Genomic DNA, 18,074 nt, shown 5'->3' with positions numbered 1-18,074 from the left:
AAATGCACTTATGCCAATAAAATAATTATTTCTAAATTGGAGGATAATTTAACCTGCTTCAACACTTAATTTGTTCCAACATTATCTCCTTAATTGTGATATATTTGCACTTTTTACCCTAAATTTTTCTGTTCTAATTAGTTAAAATAATAACTGCAATATTTAAAAAAGTATTTAAAAGTAATACATTTAAGGAGTTGCAGATATTATTTGAATAATCTGCTAAAGGTTAGCGAAAAAATTATCACAAAATGTTTGCGTGTTAAGGACAATCGTGAAAATAATTAAACATTCCTTTCTGTTATTATGAGCCAAAGGAAAATCCCAATATCTCTAGAATGGTTTGAACTTGATTTCATATGAGTGTGGAAGGAAGAGTACATGATTTTATAAGAGAGATATATATATATATATACACACACACACAATTATGTCAATACATAATTGAGGTTTTCCTAGGCAAATGCAACAGAAAGGCAGTGGGACAAGAAAAGTGAGGATACTGGCAAGCATCTTATGGGCCATGGAATCTAAGCAGGGTAGACAAACAAGTGTTGATGCAAAGGAGTGATAGAAATTGAGGAAGAGGTTCAGTTTGTAAACTGATTAAAAGAGTAGGAACCATCCAAGGTTATGGCAGGATCAGATATTTGAACTTCAGATTTCAAAGATATTTGAACTTCAGATTTCAAAGATGAAGAGGTTCAGTTTGTAAACTGATTAAGAGAGTAGGAACCATCCAAGGTTATGGCAGGATCAGATATTTGAACTTCAGATTTCAAAGATGGAGCCATTCCAATTGAAGAAAAGTTCCAGGATCTTGCTATGAGACAATGGCAAAGGGAGATGGAGACAATATCTCTGAAGGAGGAGGTGTTAGAGAAGTGAGAGGCAGCTATGGAAAATCTCACATGACATCTACTGGGCATTTACCATATGCTAGGTTCAGGTCTCAACACTCTAAATGTATTAACTCATTTAATCTTTACAGCATCCCTGTGAAGTAGGTCCTTATTAAATGCCATCTTTGTCAAATGGAAAGAAATTCTAAAGTTTCCATTTGAAAACTGGATAACATAATTACTATTCAATGGGATAGGACTTTTTGGTTTTGCTTTTAAAATTTTGCTTTGTTTGTTTTGAGGCTATGTAATTCTTTCCAAAAATATTTATTGAGTAACTGCTCCATGTCAGGCTCTGGGTATTATTTGGAATATCTGGGAAGATGGTCTCACTTTCACTCTTTCTCCACCGTTACACAAACCCACAGGGAGGAGCCAGATTTCCATTAATGCATGGAGGTGAAGGTGAAAATCTGAGAAAGATAGAGGATCAAGAAGTTTTACAAATCAGCGAACAGGTAGTTCAGAAGGCACAGTGAAAATTTTTGTGAAGAGGATCAAAAAAAAATTGTCCGAGGTTATATCAGAGGAGATAAAACTCACTGCAGAGGAGGTGAAAATGAGACAATAAGATAACAGGAGAAGACGGAAACTTGGATTGTGACCAAGGATACCAGGCTATGAACTTCACAGTTGTCCACAGATTTGCCAGGGGAGTTAATCCTTGGAGTCTACAATGTCCGTCATAGGTGTAGAAGATGAGAGAGACAGGGGGTACTCAAAAGACAGCCATAGCCTTAGTTGAGGTGAGCAGGGTGCTTTGGCCTTTCTGGAAGGGCCCGGCTGTAGTTTGGTTTAATTGCCCAGTCTCCAGAGAGGGACTCTGTTTTCAAGATGGTCAATGTCTGGGATTCCCTGGCAGTCATTTGAGGCCTTGTCTTTTGGGCCTAGTTATCCTGTGATTTGAAATGTGCTCTGTGTTAAGTTAACTATTGTTATATTCTTGTGGGTATTTTAGTTATCTTTTTTGTTTGCTTGTTTTCTCTTAGCTTTTTAGTTGGAAAACTCCTTGCTCTCTCAGCTGTGCTAAAGAGAGACTAGAAGAGAGGTTTTCCGTTGATGGGTCAAGCTTACAAGGGTAGAGCCACCTGTGATTGGCATGAAGATAACGAGGACAGCATTTATGGAAAGCCAAAAAAGGATAAAATATTGTTCGGTTAATTAAGACAGAGTCAAGAATGCCATCATAGTTCAAGTTTCATTTTGGCTTTCCGTATAAGCTTCCAGAATAGAACAGAAAGTTCTCTTTGGGGACCACTTTTCTCTTACTATTTCCCTATAAGTCTAATCTCCCAAGATTTTTGTCCCCAATGAATGTTATGCTAATTTTAATTTTTAAATGATATCTGTTCTTCATACTGCTCTTAAGTGCCCTGCCTGGTCTTGCTTACGACCGGAACCCTGAAAAAATAGATAAAGGTTCCTTCATCCAAACTGTAAACATTAGCCTGTGTTATAATTGTAGATAAAAAGAACTATGTGACCCACGTAGGCTATAAAGTATAGAAAACTTTACTTGATATCCCTTTGCCAACAAAATAATGGCCTATTGTGTTCATTTCAGGGTCCCAGCTCTCAATTGTGATTTAAAAGCTCCACTTTAGGATACACCTTAAATATTATAGATTGAGAAAATATAACCTGGAATTTAGGCTACCAAGAAGTGCTTACATTAGTTTTAATAACAGTTTCAACTATTATCTGTGGAAGGATTTTGTTTGATAAATTGTGAGCAGAAAGATCGTTTTAGGAAAATTGATCCACTTTTCCTATTTTCAGCTGCCAAGCGTGAAAGAAGCAAATATTTAAATTTCTCCAAGAAGGTTTATGTTTTATAGAAGGGTGCCTTGATTCGAAGTTGTGAGTTGCTAAAATGCACTCTTTTTGTGCAATTGAAAAACATCACTGAGTTCTAACTGGCTGCATCTCCATGTTCATTGTAATCCCTATAGTGGTATTGATTAGTTGATTGGTGTGTCTCTAATTATCAGTGAATGATTCCATGAGATTAATAAGTGATTTTTTTAATCTTAAAAATTCTTCTGTTGAAAACAAAAGCAATAGACTTTGTAACATTTTCATGTAAAAGCTCCATAGTTAAATTTTCACTGAATTTGGAACTACAGAATGCCTATCTTTGCAGACATTCCTTAATTTTCTGAAAGAATCTAAAAGGTGTAAGGTGATCTTCAGCTATTTTGATGGAGTGCAAGTATTTTGAAAACTGAAAACAAACTTTTCAAGTCTCCCTAAAAGGAAAGAAACATTTACTTGTGTAGATATTAAATATTTCCTGGTTCAATTCATAGTTTTTACGATGGGCCAACTTAATGATTAATAAAGCAGATACATAATAAAATTTTAAGTGCTAATTCAAAACACTCATTCTAGAATTGGAGGCAGACATCCTATAATAAGAAGTAGTAGGTGATTTCAAAACTAAAAATGCTGAGAAAATAAATTTCCTTCCACGAAAAACAAAGGTGCTTTTGAGATGAGAACGGTGTTTCAGGAAGTTTTATTAGTGTAGAGACCTCACACAAGTCAAACAAGGCAATGAGATACAGGGACTTAAACTGAACATGGTAAAATTCCAGTTTGTAATAGAAAACGTAGTGTATTTTCTTTTGTCTTTTCTCCTCTCAAATTCTATAATTTAGGAGATTTGGAGGGGGTGGTCCCTAAGTTATCTTAGTTATATTCATAAAAGCCAGAAAATCATGAGAAGTTCCTACCCTAGAAGCTTAAGGTACATTGGGGATTGCAAAGTATGAGATATGTATAAAATGTGGTTATGTTATAAAACTTTGCCAGTTTTCAAAAATCTTGTTTGGTATTTTCAAAGTAAATTTAGATTTATAGGAACTCTTCCCACTAGCTGTGAGAGGTTTCTTTAGCAGGAAGAAATAAAATAGATTATCTCATTTAAATTTGGAAGTGATTTTAGCATATAGTATTCTGTTTCTTAAAATATCAGTAATATTTTCTCTTTTGACACACTTTTAAGATTATTTAAGGTCACACACAAACAGAACCTTGCATACAAACTGTTGTTTTAAGTATTAAAAGAAATGTATTTTGTTTTGTTTATTATTTAGCTGAACAGATGGTAATGGTTTGACACAATTTAGTTCCCTTTTTCTCTTTTTTTTTTTTTTCCTTTGGGAAAAAAACAACACAAAAACCAGAGCTTCTTTTCCCACTTTGTCACAGCTGGTTACCAATCAATCTCAATTCACGGTACAGTGATGATAGAACATGTTGTCCGGGGGCCAAATCTGATTGGGTTGCATTTTTCAGCAGTGTTTCATATCAGAAAAAAAAAAAAGAAAGGTATCTTTATAGTGGGGACTGTCAGCACATGATTGTACAACTGTCATTAATCAAACCTGGCAACAACGACTGCATTTATACAAGTCTGAGACTGGCAGATTTCACAACCAAAATCACCCAATTTCTGTTAAGATTTCCTCACCAGTAATGTTTTTTCATCTGTTTCTTTTTTTTTTCTTATTTTTAATTAAGGTCAGACAATACCTCCTACATGTTGATCACATATAATATTATACCATGTTGGAAAACTAGTTGTTTTATACCAAAGTGTGCTCTAGTTACTAAAAATTTATTCTCCACTATGTAAAGAACGCTAAGAGCAAATCAGGGAAAATTTTAGGTACATTAGATTGTTTAATAAAACCATAATTTTAAAGTATATATATATATATATATATATATATATCAGGAAACGCATTTATGACGCTCCTAGGATTACAGTTGGTTTTAGAGTACTACTGAGAAAAATATTGATAAAAGTTAGTTTCTGGAGTTTTTGAGACTCTGAACATAGAGTCTGATGCAGAAATACACACCTGCTCAAAGCACATGCACACAGAGCAATAAACACACATATCAAATGGAAAAGGTGTGTTGCCCTGTGTTAGAAAAATAAATGGACATTGATACACAGGACATCGATTTCAGTCTCTCTATAACTCGAGACAACAATCTCAGAATCTTCTTCTATAAAATGGTGTTTGGAAATAGGCATTTTCTCTAAGTCATTTATTGTTGTGAAATTTATATGAATCTCAGTTATAAACTGTAAAGATCTCTTTAAATATAAGGAACTATTATTTATAATTATTTATATTACTCAGTCAATATTTGCTTTCTAGGGAAAAATGAATGTTTCCCCAATTATCCAATCTAGTAGTGTAAAGCATCAATGAGATTACTATTAAGCATGTACGAATTTATCCAGAAAGAAATACAAGAAATAAGGCCACAATTATTGGACCTGTGGAAATATTTGACATCTAATTTCTTGTGAAATATGTACTTTTAGGAAGCAAATTATTGTCTCAGAGACATCATGACCTGTAGAGAAAGCAGAGACTGGTAGTAGATACTCATGACAATTTTTCTCCTGACTATAATTGTCTCAATGTGTGTGGCCTTGGGAAAGGAACTTTGTCATATTTTGCCTCAGCTTGCCTAAATGTGAAACTAGCAATGAGCCAAATATCTACTTCTTTCTGGGTTTTGAAGTCATTTAGACGAAATTTCTTTAAAACCAACCTTCAAATATCTTAAGTTTTTGCAGGTAAGAGCTAATTTGATCATAATTATAGGTTTATCATTTCTCTGATCTGAGTTGAATCTTATTGTGAAAATCGACAAAGGTACCATGACATGCTTCAGTCTCTTGGGTTGTGGGTACTGTCAGGGTTCCGGCTAGAGACTGGCACAGTGGTTCAATCATGTTGGAAGGGACCGCAGTGTCTCCAGTTGTACAGTTCTATTAGACCCATGTAGGCAGTGTGATGAAGGAGAAAAAATGTGTACTTCGGAGGAAGACAGACCTCGATTTGAAAACCCAAATTTCTATATGAAAGTGTCAAAATTTTAAATATCAGTTATTCCAATAATTTTAAAACATTAGTGAGCCAAAACACAAACACACACACGGATACACACACACCACTTGCTCTCATGCAGATTTCAGTCCACAAATGAGCAAACTGCAATTATGATTTTATAGTATCCAGTGTAAATTTCTGTAGTCAGACCACAAGCCCTGAATTCTAACAACAACTCTGCCACTAAAAGCTTAATTGGCATGTTGACCATTTATTCATTGAACCCATTAAGGAAAACTTTGTGGGAGTAGTTGCCATTTTGGTAGTATATCCCCTGCTTACTTTAATTTCCCTTTATAGATTCATACATCACGATTTTTAAAAATTGAAACTTTATGCTTTCTTTTGGTAGAAAGTTGTAACCTCTGTAATATAATTGATGAAGAATGTTCCAGGAGATCTAGTTTTTAATATGGTCTAAACTTTTGCTACCAATGAATTCCCAGACTCTGAATAGCAAAGTATTATTTTTCTAATCTTAAAGTTAGAACATTAGACTAGACTCAATATTTTTTCATTTTTTCCCTATGTCTCAGAATTTATAATCTGTTGGTTTCCTGGAACAACCAATTTCCATATATTTTCTTATAATTGCATAATTAAATAGCCTTTTTCCCCCTCTTATCCTAAAGGTATTTTATTTAGGCTTCAAGTATTCTCCTTTAATATTGATAATTGGGGATTTTTTGAGTATTTCCATGTTCACTGATTCATATTCTTCATAGTTTTCTAGACTTAAATTATATTTTTTGAAGTTATTGTTTTTACACATGAAGAGTTCAAGTTCATGTATGTCACCTTTTCAATTTTTATGTCTCTAATTCCTTTCTTGATAAATAGGGGGTAAAATTGAACATAATATTCTGCTATGCCATATTTTATAAAAGTGTAAAAATAAACTATATAGTTTCAGGTTGAAGTTTATATGCCTAAAATCTCTAATTTTTAAAATAGGAGACATAATAACTTTACTCCTTACCTACCAGAATTGTTATGAGAATACATTAAAAAGTATATTTAAGAACACTATGCAAATGCATTTTTTGTCATTATTTTATTTTAATAACACATGTGATTAGAAACCACCCTAGTTGCCAGAATAATGAGTTGATATTCTCAAAAGCATTGAACAAAGCACGAAGCTTTACTTTGTTCTCCTGTAGTCTTCACATTGTTTTAGATATTCTTCTAGAATTATTTCATTTATTTTTGTGTAGAGAGAGAGGGTCTTTTTCATGTTACTAACTTACAGAGGGAAATTTACAGTGATAATATGTAAATCAAAAGTCTAGATTACTAGTCAGGATTTGCTAACTTCTTTATTTTAGCTCTATCTCCATAGTAGCATTTATGTATTAATATTGTGAGTCTTAACATTTACAGTATTTTGTTTGATTTAACCTACATTTCAGAACTAACTGCTGATATATAAAGCTAATAACACTACTTTGTTTCTTGCTATAGTATAGTTCCATATTTCATATTAGTTTACCTTTCAGTTCTGCATACAATTGTTTTACTAATAACCATGCTATGAAAGAACCATAGAAGAATTTTAAGAATTTCTTGGATGGTTCATCACTCATGCCGTAAGCATTCATTGAGCACATCCAAGATCTCAGGTGCTGTTTGGTAGGCTTCAGAGTATATAGTTTGGAACAAGAGAGAATCAATTATTGTTCTCATGGAGCATACATGCTCTTGGAAACTAGGAAGACAATGAACAAGCAAACAAAATTTGATAGAGGTGTGTGCTCTGAAGAAGATAAAAAGTACTAAAACTAACAAAAAATATGAAAACAAAGAATTAAAAACAAGTAAAAGTAATTTTAAAATGTAACTGGTGGGTACAGGGCTACTTTATATGGTTTGGGCAAGAAGACATCTTTGAGGAAATATCTGGGTTATCTTGAAAGTCAAGAATGATCAGCAATGAAGACTGTAGGGGAAGGGAATCCCCTGAAGTTACAAGAGAAGTACAAAGACACAGTGGTAATTAGGTTGTTATGTTGAGCAAGGGAAAAAGGGCCATGTTGTTAGAAGAGAGTGAACAAGAAGTTGGAGAGATTATTTAAAAATCTCAAAGACCAGAATCTGTGCTCTTAACCACTTGGTTATGCTACTGGATGTTAAAAGCTCTGTGTTGGGGTTTTGGATATAGCAGTGAGTGAAGCAGACAGGATCTCTGCCTTTATCAAAATAGACAAATCAAAATGTGAGCAAATGCAGAATGATTGGTGTAGCAATAAGTTTTTTTGTTTGCTTTGGGGGGTTGGTTTTGTTTTTTTGTTTGTTTTGTTTTGTTTTGTTCTGAGGAGAGAAGAATCATCATTTTCTAGTGTGGTAATGGATGGCTTCAAACAAGAGTAGTGGAAGATAAGGCTTCCCTCATGACTTAGGACATTGTAAATCAGCAGAAGTTTAACCCAAAACATGAGGACAGAAAAGTAACCACCATAACTGGAGGCTGGAGGAGCAAGGATAGTTGCGTTTAGTTGGCGTGCTTGGTTCATAGACGCTTGATTTCTGTCTTGCAGAGTTCTGTAAAACAGAACTTTTATTAGGTCCATGTCTCAACTCGTAATAATGTTAAGCTGTGTTATTCTTTTATAACTAGCTAGAAGTAGAAGAAATCTGATTATAATAATCTTCAGTGCAAGCCTAAAAAGGTTTTTTTGGTCCTGAAAGCAATAGGAGGTCACAGCTAGTTGTAAGCAGACAGAACCAATTAAAGTAATATTTTGGAAATATAGCTTTAACTGTGTGGTATGTATGAGGAGGACAGTCAGTGTGATCAACCAGAAGCTATTGCAACAATGTGTGTGTGAAATAACAAAGACCATCAGTGAAAATCAAGAAGAAAAATCAGATATGAAAAGAATGTAAAGATAACTTCTTCATTAATTTGTATCATTTCTTAGAATCTAGTAAGAGCATATTCTTATGCAAGCTCTTAAAAAATTCATGTTAAAATTTTAGAATTTTTTTCTGAACTAGTATGTTAGTGTACTTGTTAAAAAAATAGAAGTGTGATGATAAATGTTTGTGAAAGAGCCGAGGACGTGCATTTCCAGAAATCACTCCAAGGCATGTTGATGTTTTAAAAGTTAATATTGCTAATTTAAAAAAGGATTACCCCTTCTTAATTCTTTTAGCCAATGTCTCTTTTGTCAATTTGCCAACAAATAAGAGAATTTTCTCCTTTAATATATTTCAGCTCTATTATAGTCAAGGTGCCTAAAAAATAAATCATATATTTGAATGCAGTGTAACTTACAAAATATAACTCACCAAGAAACTGAAATATACAGTTTTCTTACTAAGAGCTAGCAAAAAAAGTCAAAGTGTTAATAATGCCTTTGATAGTTTTGATGCAGCCAGAGTTGTATACGTATCTAAATTATCGGTAATTGATAATCAAGCAGCTAGAGATAAGATACAAAATTAATGATCTTATTAGCAGTACCTTTAATCTAAGCAATTGCACTTTATGGCTGAACGTTGTGTGTGTGTGTGTGTGTGTGTGTATGTTATTTTAGGTAAAATACAGTATAAAAGAGAAAAATGAAGGTGAATACTTAGTGTTATCTAAATATAATCAATGTTATTTAATAAAACCAATTCATATTCTACACAGGTATGACATCAAAGATGATTACACACTGAGAATTAAAAAGGCCACGAGTACAGATGAAGGCACATATATGTGTATTGCTGAGAATCGGGTTGGAAAAGTGGAAGCTTCTGCTACCCTCACAGTCCGAGGTAAGAGACTTAAGATGTGAAATACAATTGAACCAGCAGGCTAATATTTGGTTAAATTGGTAAGTGAACTCACAATCAAAATAATAGCTTACACAGTTTTATTATTACATTAAAATGCCTAGATTTTGTGTCCTGTCTATTTTTAGTTGAAATAAAATTACTTTCAAATTTGGGTTTGAAGGGATGATCATTTGAAGTGATTAATTTTTATTTAATAAATAATAGCTAATGTAGTTTAAAAGTAAATCTTAAAAATAGGAAAGATTTACACTAATCTTTTATGTTTCCAATGTTTTGAACTGTTTACTGCTTTTAAATGTCACTAGTTTCAAAGACACTTGGTTTTCTGTTTACTAGATTGTCACTTTATACTAGTAGACTTTTTTTGAAATTCTTTTTTATTTCAGCATTCAAAAAGCAATCTGAAAAAGCTAACACTGCTTCCAAAGGTGAAAAATGGACACAAAGGAGCTCCCATGTTGAGAAAATCTGATTTAGAGAGTGATTTGTGAAGTTCATTCGCCTTAAAAAATTGAAATAGTCAGTGCCGCTCCTGTAATAACTCTCACTTTCTGGGTGTCATGCACTTTCTCAGTCATGGAATAATTTTCGTTTATAGACTCCCTGCAATTGCTTATAAGTGAAAGAAAGCATTACTTAACCCTACAGTGAACTAGAATGTATCAACTATCTTCCTGGTGGTGCATGTTGATCCACATGAGTGAATTATATAGCCCACGGTACCAAGTAGTACCAAGTACACAGCTACACTTACTCTCGCCAGGTAGATATTACCCATGGCATTGTTTACACTCACAGAACTTCAGAGATAGGCAAGTACATCCATTGCTCTGTCTTTCAGCCTTTCTTCCAGTACCTTAACTGATGCCTCCTCCTCCCATCCCTCGTGATAAGGAAGTTGGCTGCATGTTTATATCCATGTCTCACTTGCATCTCACCCTGTTTAGTCAGACCTCTTAGCCTTGTGCAGCTTTGCTTGCAGAAGTTTTCATAAGATTAGGAGAAAGTCTTGGAGGAATTTGGATTGGCAAGAAGTGTGTCAGGGATTCTCAGACTGGTCCTCTAGCTGGTAAGAAAAATGATTTTTGCCAGATGTATGATTTGGGCATCATATCATTTAAAAAAAAACCTTCCTCCAGGTAAATATTAGGAGACATTTACTCTGGATACCTAGAAAAAAAACTGGTGAGTTCCAGACTTCTCAATCACTTCATTACTATTCCACTTAATCCATTTTTCCCCCATCCAGATATTCTAGTGTGGACTTAGATATAAAATAAACTTAGACAAAATTAGCAAGCTAGTTGCTTAAAAAGATTTTCATTCCTCATTAGTTAATAGATCACAAAAAGCTATGATGATACACCAATTGAATATATATACTGATAATATATGATCAAAATCTGATTTGTAAGCCACTTTAGTATAGTTAACCTACATTTTCTGGTAGGCGATTATATATTTATGTATATTTGTTTGCTTTTATCTAGTCAGTCCTTTGCTAAAGCAATTCACTTGACCATAATTCCCCCAAAGTTTGTTTGTTTGTTTTTTCTAAAGTAAGTGGAAAAAGAAAATAAACAACTAACCAAGAAATGTTCCCCTCAAAAAAATATTTGCTGACTAAACAAATGGTGAGAAAATGCCAGGAGTTGTTTGTTTGTAGAAGCAGCAGGGTTCCTTTTATACTTGAATGCTTGGATGAATGAGATTTGAAGTGGTCCGTTTGCTTTAAGATCTTTCCCAGCTAATTGTTTTCATAATTTGTTGAAAGTTTCAGGTTTACCATTTCATTTAACAAAGCATGCTACTCCTGGATGGATGTTTGAAGCTAATTTACAAAACTAATAGAAAGAGTTGTTTGTTTTCAATAGGATTTTTTTTAAAAATCAGCAAACCTTAATGGTCTCTCCCCTAATCTGTGTCCTGTAAATAGATTAGAGTGTTTAATCTGTGTAGTATGCATTTCATCTAAGACTGAAACCTCAAAAACAGGGTTAAAGAATGAAAATCTCCATAATATAATAGAATGTGGAGTAAAAATTGTTTAAAAATACTTTTCACCATTAGGAAAAGCGGTTGGGATTTCTCATACTAAGAGGTTAACGGAAAAAAAAAACATATTATCTACGGCTTATTTATTTTACACTCATTTTTCTATGCACATAAATGAAATGTTCAGCCCGTCTCTGGATTGTTTTATTAGAACAGGGTCAACTGACCCAAGAGGCCACATCCATTTTCATCCATTTAATGCAGGGACACAGTTTAGTTTAATTTGCTGATTTTGAAAACATCCACTTGCTGGGTTTTTTTCAGGATGAAATGTTGCTATGTTACAAAGACAAGTTTTATTGTGATGTTTCTGCTAAAATTTTATCATGATATTCACTTTAGCCAATTTGGGAAAAGAAAAAGAAGTTTTATAATCACAATCTGAAACAGACTTACTCAATTGTTTTCCACTTCAGAAATATGGTGAAAATAGAGTACAAAATTAAACTTAACAGCAAGTAGCTCCCTTTGCTGACTTGACAAACGAAAAATTCGAAAGAAATATTGCTAGACAATAATAAGCCTCCTAGCATTTATATTCTAATCAAATATTTCATGATCTAATAGAACTTTTTTAAAGTGGCTCCAAAATGAGTGAACACAAACTGCATATTCGTAAACATATTTTTTCCCATTTTTCAGTTGCTTAAATTGGCTTTGCATAAATCAAGGCTTCATTAGGAAAACTATCTTGGTTCTAGAGCAATAAAGCTTTAATTTTTTTTGGAATTTTCCTAGACTAAGAAATATATTTTATTTCTTTAAAACAAGATTTCACACCATGTTTTTTTCCTTTTCTCTCTTTACAATCATAGACTCAAAATGCCTTTTTGTTTCTAAAGGAAACATTATGTTTCAGATTCAGCTGGAGGCGACACCTGAAAAATGCAAATTCAAAAGTGAAACACAAAGTACTTTTACTACTAGACATTGGCAAAATCAAGAGAAATCTCATCAGTTAGAATAAGGCACAACTTCATTATGTTAGTCTGTTTTGTTCTTAGTTGTTATTTTTGTGGACCCCCCTGCAAAAAAAGAAAGAAATTATTGTGCATAGTTCAACTTACTTTCTCCCTCTTGCTATAGTAAACCCACTATAGACTGTAGGACACACTAGAGTTTCACTAAGCCAGAATTTTCATTCAGCTGCTATAATTGCTTTAGTCTTCTTTGAGTTGTATTACCCCCCCTTTAATTGTGAATAATATTCTAAGACCATGAATCTCATAGAGAAGAAACTCCAATATAGTTTCAAAGATTGCACAGAACTAGAATTGTGATGTATTTGTTGAGTGAATGAAGGTCTATAAATATGGTTTCAATGGCTATATCTATCTCACCATGCCAACAAGTCATCAAGACAAAACTACTCATAAGTTCGAGAGTTACATTGTGTTCACACTGGAGCTTTACCCACTGGGGTATGGGTGAAACACTTGTTTGCTGAATAAATTTATATTTTGAAATGTAAGATTTAATAAAAGTTCAAACGCTACTAAATCTATTTCTTCTTCATTTGAAAATGGAACCATATGTTTTATATTTGTCCATTGCTTTTATATAAAGTGGTTTACTATCTAAATTGATTTGGCATTATTCTTTTTAAAGAAAGTATTATTAAGCCCATGTGTGTCTCTTACAGTTTCTGTGCACTAAAAAAGGGGGCAGTCTATGACAACTGATTTTAGTGATTGAAAGTTATAGAATAATAAAAAAATAATAATAATTTGTTGAAGCAGCAGTTTGAAAGCCATTCTCAGTATGAACAGGAATCTATTTGTCAGTCATTGTTTCCTGCCCTCCGCCAAAAAAAGAAAATAGCTTAACAGTAGTTAGAGAGCTACTCAGTTGAAATCTCTAAGGATGTTCCAACCTATCTGTTATATTTTCATCTACCCTGTCCACGGATGAAAAGTGATGTGATCTTAACTTATTACTGGCTGAAAACGCAGCGTCAGGGGCTTTTCTGTAGTCCTTGTAATGGTTCTGACTAACCATGCTTAAAATCCAATTGCTATTTAAATCAGACAGCAAGGCCTTCTTTTATTGACATGACATTTGCTAGTCTGTGACTTGAATAGTTATATTCATCAGGTTCTTAACTTTGGGGTAACACAAGGCTGTTTAACTCTAAAAAGATCTTTGAAATAATAACTAGAGTAAATGATGATGACAATAAGACCTTATGTAAAGTATCTCTCAAATTGCTTAGAGTTAATCTCGGTGTGCAAAGTAATTATTTTCTTAGAGTTCTATTTATTATTACATTCAGTTTTTATCAAACTAGGACATCCTGTTCATACTTGAATAATGAGACTAGAAATCACCCTACTGTCCATACTTAAATGTAACATTACACATCATGCATTCTGATAATTTTCTTTTCTTTCTTTTTTTTTAATTTCTTTTTTATGTTCTCACCACACCATTGTAATGTCTACAGCTCGCCCTGTTGGTAAGTAGCCATCCTTCTATCCATTTCGCATGGCTTTGTACAATGCTTCATAGCTCATGCATAGTAGGATATGACTGAATGAAATACATTTGTTCACCCCTGTTAAAATATTACTTGAGGGACTGTCTGCTGTAAAAGTTGCTCCTAACTTTTTCATCACTTTACTAAACCATTTTGTAGTGGCTTTTTGCTACTTAGCAATTAATAGGTAACAATTTTCTTGTAAAAGAATATATGAATGATGAATATTATAAATTTCTAACTTTTATTGAGAAAAATACAATACTTCCTTTTTCTTGTGTGTATAAAATATTCAATTATTAGTTATGTTTGATATTCATTAATATAAAAGATTATGAACTAAATTAAGAAGTTCTATTATTTTATGCACTTTTATTTTAAGCTGCTTAGAGTCTCCACTCTGTAAGGGTGTTTTTTACTGCTGCATACTTATTCTCTGCATGCCTACTTAAAATTTAGTAGAATGCTTCAAGTTACTGTAAGTTGATGCTTACACTAAGAGGAAAAGGGAAGGTTGAGCCGTGTTCTTTGGCATGAAAAGTTGTTTGAATATATCTTATTCTTCATTTGGCTTTGCAAAACTGAAGTTAACAGCTTGCGCTTGCAGTAATTTAAGTGGTAATTATTTTGTAAACAAAAATAAAATATTTTCCAATGTATTGATACACTTTCTGCATCTCTTTTAAAGTTTTGCTTAACCTACCAAGAGATGTGTTTGAATAAAAGAAATCTTGGTAATTGTGTTATAAGTAAATAAATAGATATATGCATAAATGGATGGGTGGGTGAATGAATAAATTAATTTAGTACATTGCTTCTTTAATATACCAAGAGATACTTTAATAAGTTATTCAATTTGACACAGCTTTATAAATGGTCCACCTAACTTCAAAAGCTTTCTTATTATACTGGCTTGACATTGTTGACATTTGATGTATAGTCATCCAGACTCATAACATTTTTCCCCCCTTGGTTGAAACATTCACAAACATTATTGTTATGTAATGTACTCTTATATGGATAGCAAATACAATAAATAGAACTTTGGCTTCCCAATCTGAATTTCTGCTCTGCCATTTCTGAGCAGTACTTCCTTTGTCAGTTATTCAACATCCCTAATCCCTAATCACTTCCTCTATAAAATGGAGAGAAAAGCCCTGACGTATCAAAACTGCTATAGGAATGAATTGAGTTCAAAATTGATCATATATGTGAAAAAGTTTTGTATGCCAACATTTGTTAACACATTCCTAGTTTCTGAGACATACATTATTTCACATTTCAGTATTTTTGAAGTATACTTGTGGCTTATGATCAATTTGAACATAAACTGCAGGCATTTTTTCTTAAAACACAATTATTAAATTGATCATGCTTTTTACAATTACTGCTGTTAGAAAATTAAAGAATATACTATAGTTTTTAATTTTTTTGCATTTGTAAGAATTCATATTAATAATAACTTTACATATCTATGGTATGACATCTAAAATTAAGAAGTAAATGGGAAAGAATAGGATAATAACTTCATAAATTAACAGGAAAAATCACATTTAAATTTTAGATCTTTATATATAGAAGCCTTATGCCGATAAACCATGACCGCTTGATTTGTATTATTCCACAAGCTCCCGGAATATAGGACAATATGTTAATAATTTCCAATATATTAAAACTCATGAATAAAAATATACCTTGTTTAGAAAATGTGATATACACAGAGTATTGAGATATATTTGTCGCCTACAAGGCATTTCACAAGTTATTTCTGTCTTTTATTCTTTTTTGAAATGATTTCTTAAATTCCCATTGGACTGGAACTAAAGAATAGCTTCTTGACACATTGTACTTTATTCTGGGAAAGTCTGTCATTTCATAAATCTTTCTTAAATGGCTTATGACAGTGCTGAGAAATATGAAGAACTATACTTTAAACTTGACAACTACTATTAATTTGGGAAACTGAATGTTTGATATGCTCGTATTGGATCACCAAAGAAGAGACTGATAATGAGGAAATTAGCCTGCTTTTTCTTTGCATCAACTTTTTACATCAATTTTAATTCAGGAAGTATAGATATGCCAACTTTTGTTGTAAGGTGAGAAGCTACAAATTAAGTAAAATCATGAATTAAATATTCAAATAATAGAAAACTACATTAATATTTGTTACTAGACTAAAAGTTTTTTAACTTTGAAGCTCTTAGCAATAGCATAATCAGCATTCTACAAAGTAGAAACCACAGAAGGGGGAGAAAAATCCATCTTTTGATTCTAGTATAAATTATGTGAAGAACTATGTACCAACTATGTAAAATTTAGAGAAAGTTCAAGGGGTAGTTCCTGTCTAAAGCTTTTAAAAGAAAATTAGAAATATATGCATATTCTGGAATACTTACAGATTCAGAAACCAATCACTACATTACATACCAGATGAAACTTGATTGTCTGTGTGGAAAGCCAATTTAGAAATCATTTTAAACCACCAAACTGGATGACTCTTACAAGCTGCATTTGAGTCCAAGAATTGGAAACTCTATGCAATTTACAGTTGGAATAAACACCTTCTTGCTTGTACTTTTGAGAGTGTAAGAAAACTCTTGATTTTGAGGATCATCAATGTGGGAAGTCCTACTGAAAGCAAACAATCACATACTTGCCAATGGAGCAAAGTAGTCTCCAGATTTCACTTCCTCATCTGCAATGTCATCAACACCTCAGAAAGAGTCCCGGAATCTAACTTCCCTAGTTGCTCTTTACCACAAAATCTAGACAAATGCCACTTTGATCATTAAAAATCCACCATCCCTTCTTGTGGTTTTGACTTTTTACTGTTCCAAAGGCATTCTTTATATGAGAGCAAAAGTACATCCTAGGACAGAGTTAAGTCTGAATGCTGAAATATTCATTTGTTTGTTTGGAAGACTCTTTTGATGAGGGAACTGACAGAAGAAAAGGGTCTAAATAGAGATAAATATCTTGCTTCCTTTACCCATCTGTCTTATTTTCTGTTGGAAGTCTTTCCCAAGCTTAAAAATAAAAAAGAACATCTATTTTGGAGATGGGCAACACATTTTTTCCTAGCAGCAACTCAAAACATAATGAGTAATTTGGAAAAGGACTGTCAAATCTACCAGCTGCCTTGCTTGTGAAGCTGAGGCCTGCTCCATTTTGTGTCATGTATACCATATGCTAGATGGTGATTGCCTCCAGTATGGAAACTAAAAACTGAGTATATCAGGTGAAACTCATTTAAAATATCAAAAACAAATTGACAATACACAACGTTATGGAAACTTCCAATTATTTCCTAATTTAGTAAATCAAAAGTATGTTTCTTTTTATAGAATATAATTGGCCACACAAGAGTGTATAAGTATTGAGAAATATATACGTTTTTGGCAAAATTCCCATCTTTTATTATTATTATTATTTCAAAGAAGCAGCCACTATTCTAAACAGAAATCTATAGGGACATATTTTTTCAATCTTTTAACTGTTTAAACACAAAAATTAACATATCTTCATTTTAGAAAGTTCTCTTCTGAGTTGAAGTGGAGTTGTTTTTATAACATGCTCTGAAGCATTTTATTGAGGCCACCAAAAGATCCAATAAAAAGTGAGTGACTGAAAGAATTCATTCAGGAAAAAATAGAAGTCAGATAATGCTTTAAAAATAATGCAACTGGTATTTTCAACACCCCTACCCTCCACCCCACCTTGAAATTTGGAAAATTTAATGTGCTGGATTATAATTCAACTTAATATTGGAAATATTACAGTTTTTTAAAAATCAGAAACTAGGTGGATATTATATATGAATCCTTTCATGTCTAGATCCATTTTTGTGCAAAAGGCATCCTGAGTGTATCTTGGAAGGAAACCTATACTTTTATTCTCTTCAGCCTTTCTTGTTTGGGCAAGGTGTTACCCCAT

General features: G+C 32.9%; 1 protein-coding gene across 1 annotated transcript in view; it reads left to right on the top strand.

Annotated features, from left to right (window-relative positions):
- Window positions 1-18,074, top strand: part of ROBO2 (roundabout guidance receptor 2) — a 562,829-nt gene that overhangs the window by 429,673 nt on the left and 115,082 nt on the right. Inside the window, exon 6 of the mRNA XM_068545712.1 lies at window positions 9,459-9,586. Coding sequence (XP_068401813.1) covers window positions 9,459-9,586 — 128 coding nt within the window. The remainder of the gene's footprint in view (window positions 1-9,458; window positions 9,587-18,074) is intronic.

Source organism: Eschrichtius robustus, chromosome 6, assembly GCF_028021215.1.
Source record: "Eschrichtius robustus isolate mEscRob2 chromosome 6, mEscRob2.pri, whole genome shotgun sequence".
Classification (NCBI taxonomy): Eukaryota; Metazoa; Chordata; class Mammalia; order Artiodactyla; family Eschrichtiidae; genus Eschrichtius; species Eschrichtius robustus.
This window is presented reverse-complemented; position numbering and strand designations above follow the sequence as displayed.